General features: G+C 28.1%; 1 protein-coding gene across 4 annotated transcripts in view; it reads right to left on the reverse strand.

The window, feature by feature from the left end:
• FSTL5 (follistatin like 5) overlaps positions 1 to 12,039 on the reverse strand; it is a 567,145-nt gene that overhangs the window by 77,348 nt on the left and 477,758 nt on the right. For 2 of the 4 annotated variants that reach the window (XM_011363689.1, XM_011363691.1), the window contains 2 exons: positions 11,265 to 11,291; positions 2,363 to 2,481 (listed from right to left, as the gene is read on the reverse strand). In XM_011363689.1, the coding sequence (XP_011361991.1) occupies positions 2,363 to 2,481; positions 11,265 to 11,291 (146 nt within the window). The remainder of the gene's footprint in view (positions 1 to 2,362; positions 2,482 to 11,264; positions 11,292 to 12,039) is intronic. The other 2 variants (XM_011363692.1, XM_011363693.1) reach the window with 1 other exon arrangement.

The following is a 12,039-nucleotide window of genomic DNA, read 5'->3' on the forward strand; positions in this document are numbered from 1 at the left end:
TTTATATAACCCCATATGTAAGATGACTATAAGATTTCCAGGGTCTATGACTTTGAAAATCTGATGCAATTAATTAGTTCTTAATAACTAATTATCCCTGGTCCATCACTATTGTATTATTGTGGATAAGCATTCTCAGATGGAAAGAAATGAGTTAAAGTTGTCACCATTGGTGTTTGCTTTCTACTTCCTCTACAATTTTTTATAAAAAATTATAAATTATAATACATGTATTTATATGTGTATAATTTCTGTCTATATATATACTCATATACAGAGAAACAAATATACATAATCTATACTTTTTCTGCTGTAATTGTTTTAGAAGGAAGTATAAGTATTTAGAGGCTTTAAAGAAATTCAGAGAAGTAAATTTTACATTCCTTTTGTCCACTTATGTCACAAACTGTCACATAAAGTCTTTGTTTGCTTTTTTAGCCTTAGATTCCAAATAGTTAAATTAATTCATGTAGAGCCATCAAAAACTGTTCTGGAAAAGCACATTTTAAAGACTTGAGTCAAACTGCATTGAACCATTTACTGATACTCTGGAATAGTACACATGTAATGCAAAAAGAAAATTCTTTTTCTCTAAATTTGCAAAAATATTAGTAACTGAAATTTCAGATTCTGTGATGTAACCAACACATCTGTGTCAGTTAGCTACAAAATCTATGGTCTAGTAGAAATCATAACCTCTCCTACAAAATTATTTTGCTTTTATTTAAACAATCATTTTGATGCCACATTTTTTATACTTGTGCATTAGCCCAGATTTCTCAACCATAATATTTTTATAAAAATATGAATGTGACATGAAATTGAATTATTTGCTTTGTCAGAGGCAAATATTTATATTTTAATATATGTGTTTATTTATTAACACCTTACTCAAAAAAGATTTAGTTAGTTTTGATATTGTATAACTATAAAACAAAATAAAATTGCACGTACGACAAAATATTTTTGTACTTGTAATTAAACTGTAGCTTAACAAAAATGGTAACAATTCTGTTTAGTTATTTACCCTACAATTAAATTTTTTTAATTAAATTTATTGGAGTGATTAAGTTAAAAATTGTTTCATTTATTTTAAACAATCACAAACATATAGAATAAATTCTCTTTATTTTAAATAAAATGTCATTAGATTACTTTATCCCAGAGAATATCTGGAGGGAAGCTGAACTATCTTATCTCTTGCTCTTAGTGTTTTTCTTCTGCCCATTCAAGGGCATGGCTTTAATTGTTATCTCTACATATCAATATATGACAACGATATTGACTATTAGTAAACTGGAAATAAGATTTGAAAGTAAGGAATCTAAAATATGGCATTGATATTATTTTACTCATATCTCATGGTCATGCCAACCTTAAAAGTGAGTATCAAGAGAGGTTTACATGATGAGGTCTGCCAATAACTTACATTATTTTGGGTGTTTGGTGTATATCTGAACTAGTGTAGGAACACATAAGTAACATAGATACCTTTAGTATTACATATTTTTGTGTACATATATTTATGTGAAGATATGTGTGTGTGTGTGTGTGTGTGTGTGTGTGTGTGTGTGTGTGTATATATATATATATATATATATATATATATCTCCATGGAAGTAAAAAGTAACTACATACATATATATACACACACATCCATGGCAATATAAAATAATTATATTAAATTTCTTATCATTCTGCAAAAAAAATAGTTCCTAATATGTATAATCAATATCCAGTTTGTCAGATATTCTTTTATTTCTGAATGTTTTTTTCTGAATATTTTACAGAAAAAAAAACAGAAAGGTAAGGTGCATGTTAATAAATAAAGGAATTTATATATTGCTATATAAATCTAAATTGTTAATTCCACTGAAACTTTATAAAAATGAGATGAAGAATAAAAGGGACCCAACATTTATAAAGCATCAAATATACCCCAATTTCTCATCAGATTATTTACATAGTATTTTCTTTCATTTTATTAAAGTAAACGTTGCCTAGTAAAATAGGAGATATTTTAAATTAAGGAGCCGGTAGAATTGTGTTCATTTTTGGTATTTCACTTTTATTTCTTTTATTTTAATTACAAGTAGGTATTTAGAAATACACAATATATTATTTTCTACCTTAAATATAACACCTGCATAGAGTAACAGTCAATATCATAGTTTTAATATTTTCTTCCAAAAATCATATATAAAGTGAAATACAAATATATATATATTATATATATTATATATATATATTATATATATAATATATATAATATATATATATATATATAATTGTATTTCCAAAATATAATTCTACTTAACAAAATTGCTCCATAAAAATTCAAAGGAATTATTAAAATACTTGCCTGAAATCCAAGGAGCTTTTCACTGGGTTTGATGTGCCTCTGAAATTCACATTCTACGGGTTGTATCACCTTGATTCCATCTTCATAAAAAACATAGAACATGTTTCCTATTCCCAGACCTTAGAAATGAAAACACATTCAAAAGTTCAAAATAAAAGCATCAGAAAACAACAAACTCAGTGCCCCTCATGTTGCTGACAGGAGATCCACGTGTGTCATGTTAATAAAGCAAACCATGTGTGACACTCACCGTATGCCCAAGAAACTTGGATATTATCCCTGATCTACAATTCAGTGATTTCTTTAATATAGTTTAATAAATGTTTCTCACATATGGAATTATAATTATATTTCCATACTTATAAATGGAAATTATAATTATTTTTGATATGTAGATTATGTCTGATACCTTCTCCACTTAATTCAGGTATTAAGAAATAAAAGTACTTTTTGAAGAATTGTATTTATTCTAGTATTTTTATTAGAGTTCCTCGGGAAAACGAAATTTCGTTCTTTGTAGGAATTCAGTTTAAATAAAGACTTAGAAACAAAAAGACCAAGTTCCTCAGGTTTGAGAGAATATATATTTTCCTAAACTAATTTTTGTAAATATAATCCTACATAAAGATCTTACATACCATTATTTTTATACTGGCAGTATTTGGGGTTTATTTCTATACTTCAAAATTTGAATTAATTTAAGGCCTTAGAAAATTCTCAGCGTAATAATTTAAATCATACTTCCAATTTTCTTTCATACTAGTGATGAGTGTGTGGCATCTCAGAAATTCACATCACTTTATAAATCCACAGGACTCTACAAACCAGATACCTGGAATGCAGTTGGGCTTAACTGAGGCCTACACCTGAGGGCTTCTGCATATTCTTGCACACCTATTATCTCTGTTTCCTCTGCTCGCCTTGTTCCAACACACCCAGACCTAGCAGCATATAGTCTTTTTTTTCCTAAACTTCTGTGTAGCTCCCTTGCTCAGTTGGTTTCTACAATTTTCTTTATTCAGTCTAATTATACCTTACATGATTTAGTGATAGCACGTGTTTTTAATAAGGTAATGATATTGCAATCTTGGTAGTTTGGAAAGCCAAACCATTTTTGTTTAAAATGTTTAAATTCTAAAAACATCTATGAGAAGGAGATAATTTATTTAAATACTAAAAATTCCCAAAGCATTATTTTTATTTCAATTGAGAATACCTGCAGAGACTAATAAGCCAAGCTGGAGAATCATAGTAAAAGTGAATAGATTTGTAAAAATATTTCTTCAACTTAAGACATATTTATTCTTATTAAATATGTTCTTAGAAAAAAAAAGTTGTCAATTTGCTCATCTAGCCATGTGTCCGTCTATTCTTATAATTTAAAGGAAAATGTATTCAAACATAATTATGACTTTGTTTTCATACATAGTGTTTATAATTTTTAGAGCACATGTGATTATTTCTAATATATATGTATAAGTGACTCAAGATTGTTTTGACATATCTTATTGTTTTAAAAATATTTTAATATAAGCAATCTTTATCAGTTAATTAAACATTTTAAGTCCAGAAAGCACTACATTACAATGGGATATTCCTGAATAGTAGTAGGAGTGGCAAGAACTAAATTCAAGTCATATTTTTTATAAAATAAAATTCTGTCGTTGTTAACTATTCTTTATGATTACAGTTACACATAAAAGACTAAAAGTCCATGCCCAAAGGACAGAACTTTAAAAAACAAGTCACAAGTTTTTATGCAAAATAATAACTTGTATCAGTAAGCTTCTAGTAAACAACAACATAAGATTTATATGTGCTATATATCAATGACTATTCACTTAATGTTAATTTTTGAAACTTATGAACATAACCAAGTACTAATGTGGTGTCTGATTTTCAGTTGTCGGTTACATACCATGTTCAGTAATTATTACAAAGCCCATACATATTTGAATGAATATGACCGCCCTCCTTCAGCTGCTGCAAAATTGTACTCTATAATGAGGAATTTAAATATATTTGAACCTAACACTACTCTAAGGCCATATTGTTTGCAAAATTTCTTGAAAAATTTCCTGCCCTTACTTGTTACTTTATCATATCCTGTACATGATACAGTCAGTGGGATTTCACTGTATTGTTGCGCTAATGAAATTTCTGAGCTGTGTTTTTCCCTAAAACTCACTTAATCCATCCAAGTCACTCTTTCAAATACAAGATCATTTGCTTCCTTTTTAAAATATGAATCAAATATCAGCATTTTTACGAAGCATGAAGTACTTTCCAGGTTACAAGTTTTGAAGAAATACAGATACCATAATGCCAACAAAAAACCATACATAAATTATCACTTAAAGTGAAAATTATAAAGTGAATAACTATGTGTCAATCATTCTGCCTTGAAATAAAATTTTACCTATTCTTTTGGGGTCATCTATGAGTTCCTCCCTCTCCACCCACAAATTTTGTCATTTATTTTTTCACTAGACATATTTTGTTCATAAAAAGTGTTATTTAGCTTTTAGCAGAATTTATGGTCTGAATATATGATGCAGATGTGTTTCTTTTTAAAATTACTGCTATAATATTGTACATATATAGATTTATTATGAATATGCTGAGCACAGAACAATATAAATTACCTGATGGTGATGTTGGCAATTGACAAGTGGAGATTTTCATTTGGAGCATTCATTAGCTTTCTTTGTAGAGAAGCAATAACATATTTGTGCATATTTTTTATAATTACTAAGTTTATATGTCTAACATCATTTTTCTTCAATGTGAGGATGTAACAAAAAGAGATCAACTCATTCTCTATATTCAGACAGCTCAGAGGCAAAACATGGATATAGAACATATCGGTGTTCTAGTGTAAAGTTATTCAGTCTGTGTCATAATTTACCCATCTCAAATTTGGAGATAATAATTATACAGCTCTTGTAAGAATGAAATGAGATAGCAAAGGTAAAACATTTAGCAGAGTGATTGACATATAATTAGATTTCAAGAAACAATAATTGTCAGTATTTTTATAACTGACATTATCTCTTCTTTGAAACATTAGTGAGAAAAAAAAAATAGTGAAAGATATGTAACCAGAGTTTAATTACTGTCCTCATGCTTTCCTCAGATCTATACTGTGAGATGTATTGCTAAATTTTGGTTTTCTATGATATCAAATTCTATGAATTCATGAGCCTACTAAAAGATCAATTTGATTATCTAGTAGAGCAGTTCTCAGAGTTGATCCTTTCACAGATCTTCAAGTCAAGGGTATTTCATAATAATACTAAGATGTCAGTTGTGTTTTTGCTCTCAGTTTCACAAAATAGATTCTCATAAAAGTAGAGTACAATTTTTGACAGGCTACATGACATATGATGCCATGAGTGATGTCACAACAACTCAGTACAGAAGCAGATATAGGAAACCACAATTTTCTGTTCAGTCAGACATTAAAAAGATTTGCTTTTTAAAAATATAGCTTTAAAAATAATGTGTTATTTATGGCTACATATATAATGGGTTTATTATAGTTACTTTAAAAAAGATAATAAATACACATTTAAAAATTTGTTTCAATTTCTAATATGGTAAATATAAGTGGGTGAAAATAACCCACATAAACAAAAGCTTTTGAATTCCCAATAATATTGAAGAGTGTAAAAGGGTCCAGTCCCAAAAAGTTTGATGACCACATAGGTTTCAGTTACAATCCTCTCCTCATTAAAATTTTGTGTATTACAGAAATTCTTGACTTCAAGTAAAACTTCACCACTGTAGTCACAGTAAAGCCTGGGAATATGTGCAGGCTGCTTTTTTGTTTGTTTGTTTCTCATCCCCTGGTGAAGTCAGACACATGTACTTTGTCTTTTCCAGGTCGATTGTTAATCTAATAGAGTATAGTGGCTCTAGAATGTGATCCATAATTTGTTTGCTCCTTGTGAGCTTTCTCTTTGCTTTGTTTTTCTTTCTATACAGAGAGAGGATATAAGCAAGAATTTCTTGCAGTCTTATAAGAAAGAGGTATTTCCCTGAGGATTTTTAATCAATAATGCACCTTTAAATACATGAAATAGACTGAGAAAAAAATGGTTGCAATGCAAATTCCTGTCTCAATCCTTGAGAATAGCTACTTAATATAGTGTAAAATGATAATGCAATAATAGTGTTGATTATATATAGCAAATAGTTTAGGTAATTTATATCAACCATAAAATTTGGTTAATTTCTGATTATTGGATGAATATTTAAGTCAATAACGAGAGATTTTGTTGTGATATTTCCCTTCCTCTGACTTAAATTGCCATTACATTAGCAATTAGTTGTAATTAACAGCAAATTATAATTCTACAATACAGTGATTTGGTAATCAAAGATGACTCAACAAGTTTTGGTATTAAATAAAGTCCTTCATTGGTTGATATTATTCTGTTTACTTTCAAATGATCTTAACTTTACTTATTTTTTTTTGAAACATAGAAGAAATCTTTCTTTTTTTTTTTTTTAAGTTATAGAAAAATTTAGGTAAGAATAGATGGTACACATTGCATTTCCCACCTTGAATAACTTAGCATGGGTAGATTTTTGGACCATAATGTTCCCACTGTTTGTATCTTTGCCTCTGCAGCTAAAATCCGTTCATAAAAAGAGTAACATCATACCATTGCACCTCAATAAGATTTTTACATTAAGTTCAGTAAAAATAAGACTTACTCTTATTGTTGCTAGAAAGTTTTTTGGAGTGATTTTGTCAAGCTCGTTATTAGACACTATCAATCCAGGAAGTGGCTCTATCTGATCACTATATATATTGGTGAGAGTGATATTATTCAAGCCAATCCTTTCGAGTCAGTATACAATTTCCTGAACTTCCAAAGATATACTGGGAAATGAATGCAGATCTTCATGATTAAGTTCATATTTAATGATGACCATAACGAAGATTATAATACAGTATTTTTGCTATATAATTACTATTAATTGGTATCATACATATAATTCTATACATATGCACTCATGTGTGTATGTATACACTTATGCATATATTACATGTATATGTATATATAAATATATCTGCAAATGTATATTTTTTGTTAGATTACTTTTTTTATTTGAAAAATTTTTTGATGGGATAATTTTTAACACTAAAAGCTTATATTGACATTAGTTTCTAACAGAGAAGGTAATGATTGGCCAATGAAAATATCGATAGCTTGATCTCAGTGCCATTGGCATCATGCACTTACCTTCAGAAGGAAGGGTCTCCATCTTTTCTTAGTGCTATAACTTTCTAAGTCTCATGTATTTACAAGTTTTTATCTGAAAATTCATCTTTTTCATTTTAAACCTTACTTCAAAATTGTTCTGAGGTGTTAATCTTGTCCTGAGAATGTTAGCATTTTTTTCTCTAAATATAATTATACCAGAAGTTTATGGAACTCAAAAAGTAGGCATGAATTCTATATATCCCAACCTCCCTTGCAGTGTATAGTAGTCTGGCCAGTGAATTGTGAACAATTTTAGGCTGAAGTAGTTAAGAGCTAACCTGCTTCCTATATTCCTTTTTCCTACACTTTAATGACATTATAAATCACAAAGTTAACCAGATTATGATGTAACATGTAAACTTTGTTGTAAGATTTCGCTGTAGTTTCTACTGGTATCTTGTGACTAATATAGTGATTTGCTTTAACTGTTTCTATAACATATTTTTAGGTGAATAGATTTATAAATATTTACAAAGCATAGAAGAGACAATCGATTATAATGTTATAAATTTTTTTCTTTCAAATCATTAGATGTTATATCAAACCAGTATTTCCCAAGGTAGCTTCTATTTAATGTCGACCCTATAGACATTCATCAAAATAATTCCATGTTCTAATAAATTTAAAAAATGCCATGTTATATAATGAGCCACCTTACATTTTTCTTAGAGATTTAAATTAGCATATTTGAAGTTCAAATTAATCTTAGAGTAAATAAAATAATTTCAATTCCTTTAATTTAGTGCTTATATGATCCAAAACATTTATTAAATGGATCATATAATACAGACCCAAACTCAAATAGTTGTCCAGTAAATAAACATTAGGAAATACTTTATTAAATTGTATTTGATTATAAGATTATAAAAATATTGCAGAAGAAAATAAATCATACTGAATATTTTAATGTGTATTTTAAAATCACATAGTAGAAATTATTGTCATTAAGAATAATTTGGCCTTTAACCTACTAGATTGGAAGCTTTTGGGGGGCAGATACCAGATTTTATTTACCTTTGTGTTTCCAGTGATTTCAAGGTACTTTACATTTAATAGGTTCTTTAAAATATTTGTCAATAAATGAGCGAGACATTCTCTTTCTTAATATTGTCTTTCTACACTTCTGTAAATTATAATGATGACTTAGAAAAGAACCGAAAGGAGAAACTGGAGAAGTAGAGGACAGTGTCCCAAGCTTGAATATCTATGTGATTTGTAAGATAATACATACTTATTAAATTTAGTAAAATTGAGGTATATTACAAACTCCTGGCTAAACTAGATTCAGATGTTCATCTTTAAAAATATAATTTTTCAGTTAAACAAAATTTAATACTTTAACACTTGCAGATAACTAAGATGACATTACAAGAGGTATAATCAATTTCAACTCTTTCCATTATTGATCTTAAAATGCCTAAAATTCTAAAATTGGTTCTCCTTGGGATAAATTTCTCTTAGTTATGGTAAAGAGGCAAGAATACAAAAAGAAAACACTGTTAAAGTGGAAATAAAATGGATCTTAGAAATATGTACTTTGCATTTGTTATTCTATCTCTTAAAAATAAAGGTAGAAATTGATTTTGGAAGTTTCATTTAGCTAATATTTTAACTATTTTTTATGACATATTTGTACACACAGTTGGGGTTCAGTGATCCCTCAAACTAGTCAGTTACCTCTGGCCACCATTATCATTACATACAAATTTTTTTTAATTATAATGCCTTGCCAATAACTGAGGCATTATAAAAAATAATTTAGAGGCCTGTGAATCTAAAGCAAGCATATTATTTTCTCAAATATGTTATTTTGTCTTGTTTAATCTAAAAAACAGCGAGAGTTCTAATGGCAATTATACATGAAAGAAAAGATTTTTAAAATTTTACCCAAAAATATTTCTTGTATGTATCTTAAAATTATCTGAAAAATGTACTAAATAGCTATTATTTCTTAAACACATATTCTGTATCAAAGTCATAAAGAGTAAGAGCATCACTAATTGATGGAGAATAATTATTGTGAGTATACATTTTTCAAAATTATCATATTAAACTTTTAATAGGTAAAAATGGTTTCAAATAATGAGTGTTAATGTGATCTTACTTTATATGGAGGTCTCATACTTTGGAGTGTATTGAAGAATATTATTATATTGTTATTCTTAAAAATCAATAATTATTATAAACAAATAATGTTCATGGTTGTTATTAAACTAAGTGAAATTATAAGAAAAAGTTGTTTCACAGATTTTAAAATTTACATATCCCAGATTTGCAGAAATTCTAACTGTATTTTAAGGATTGTGTGTTAGAAAAATCTGGCTCACTGAGGTAAAATAACTCATCCGATTTTTCCCAGTGATTAACTAGAAAGGCCAAATCTATGGTACCTGTATCTGACTCCTTAAGTAATATTCTTTCCATAATATTCTTTCCATTCTATTGATAAAATAAAGTCGATTTTAAAAATGCCCAGAGACATGTTTGATTTTGAGAAGATGGTATAAAGAAATTTTATCTAACAGATATATCAATGCTTGTTTCAATGATAATAAAATTTCTATATTCAATGTGAAATAGCCAAGTGGAATGAATTAAGAGGGTATAGTTACACCAGAACCTCTTTAGTAAACAAGAATTTATAAGACTTTATACAAAAGATTTATGGAGCATCAAATATCAAGAGAAATAACGGGGAGATGTGTGCTTAATCGTTGAGAATGAAATTGAGATGGCTAAATTTTAAAATTACTTGGAGCTTGCGAGGCAGCAGTATCTCCATTTATTTGGAAAGGAGTGACTCCATGTCACTTGGAAGCTACAACTGGGGAAGAGGAAATTTGTCTAGGATGAATTATGAAGATGGTAATTTTAGCCATTGATTAATGGGAATGCAATGATGACATACACATTTTTCTCCTAAGATTTTAATGAAAGCACAATTGATGAGCTATTTGAGTACCTGGTCAAACACTTTCTTCCTGGCCTTTGTAAGTTAAAAACAAAAATAAAACAAACAAACAAACAAACAAAAACAAAACAATAGCAAAAGCAACAATAATAAAAATGACAGTAGATACCATTTATTGAATTTGGAATATATTTAAGGAACTGATAACAATCCTAAGAGTATTAACAAATGTCTTTATTTTTAAGATAAGAAAATTATGACATTAAAAAGATACTAGGTTAAATAGTGGTGGAGACTGGATTTGAATCCAGATCCTTTAAGTTTAAAACCCATTTTTTAAAATAATTTATTACATTTCCTAGATAAGGCAATGGTTTTTATACATTTTCTTTTCCTAATCTAATGAAGGCTTACTATGTAAATCACATTTAATGAAGGTTTCTTTTAATTCTTTGACTTAATTTTATACTCTTAAATCCATTTCAATGTATTGCAATTTAATTTCCTGACTATATATCAATTATGATGCAAGCTGATGAGATGCACTGTTGTTTTTAATGATAGAGATTTATGCAAAAACCTCGAAATACAGTCAAGTAAAAATATTGAATCAATATAAAAACAAATAAAGTAGTTATTAAAACTGATAGTCAGCAAATCTGCTAAAAATTAAGCAAAATAATCACAACAATATAAGAAATAAGGAATTTAGTACCTTCTTCTCTCCACAATATGTTAGCTACTGTGGCATGTTAAAAAGAAAAAGAAGAGAAGGAAAAAATAAGTAAAGAGAGATTCAGTCACCTAATAATATAAATAACAATTAAAGAGGTCACAATCTCTGAGATAGAACATGTACATAAAATTATTGAAGTGAATTCAACAAACTAAATTAACAAAACAGTAAAATGCTGCAACTAGTTAATAATGCTTTGTTCATTTCTTGAAAAAGCCTATTCTTCTTTGGAATAAAGATTTTGTTAATAAACAAAGAACATTTTATGCATCACTGAAAAGAATGGAATCTTTAAGATAATTATATTGAAATACATGTTTAGAACAAGCATCAATAGTTTATTTATCTGACAGTATAGTTAAAAGTTAATAATTGAAAAAGTTATAGTTTTTAAATTCTAAGTAATCACATATGTAATTTCCCTACATAATATGCAATATCCTTGAGCAAAAAGCATTCTTGTAAATAAAAGATTTTAAACACAGAAGTAGCCTATATTAAAGTAGTATATATTTTCACTCTTTAAACCAGACAGAATGAAATATATCCAAATGTACCTTGCTTATTTCAGTGGAAAATAATGGTTTATATTAAATTATTTGCTGACAATGGGTTTATTAAATATTGTACAGAGACTAAATCGTTAGAGAGTTAAAAGAGATAAAAATAAAGATAAAATACCAATAGAAATAGTCTCAAGGAAATGTCTGCCTCCCTTACTAATTCGAAGTTACACAATTTCTATATGTTTTCA

This window comes from Pteropus vampyrus, unplaced genomic scaffold, assembly GCF_000151845.1.
Source record: "Pteropus vampyrus isolate Shadow unplaced genomic scaffold, Pvam_2.0 Scaffold88, whole genome shotgun sequence".
Classification (NCBI taxonomy): domain Eukaryota; kingdom Metazoa; phylum Chordata; class Mammalia; order Chiroptera; family Pteropodidae; genus Pteropus; species Pteropus vampyrus.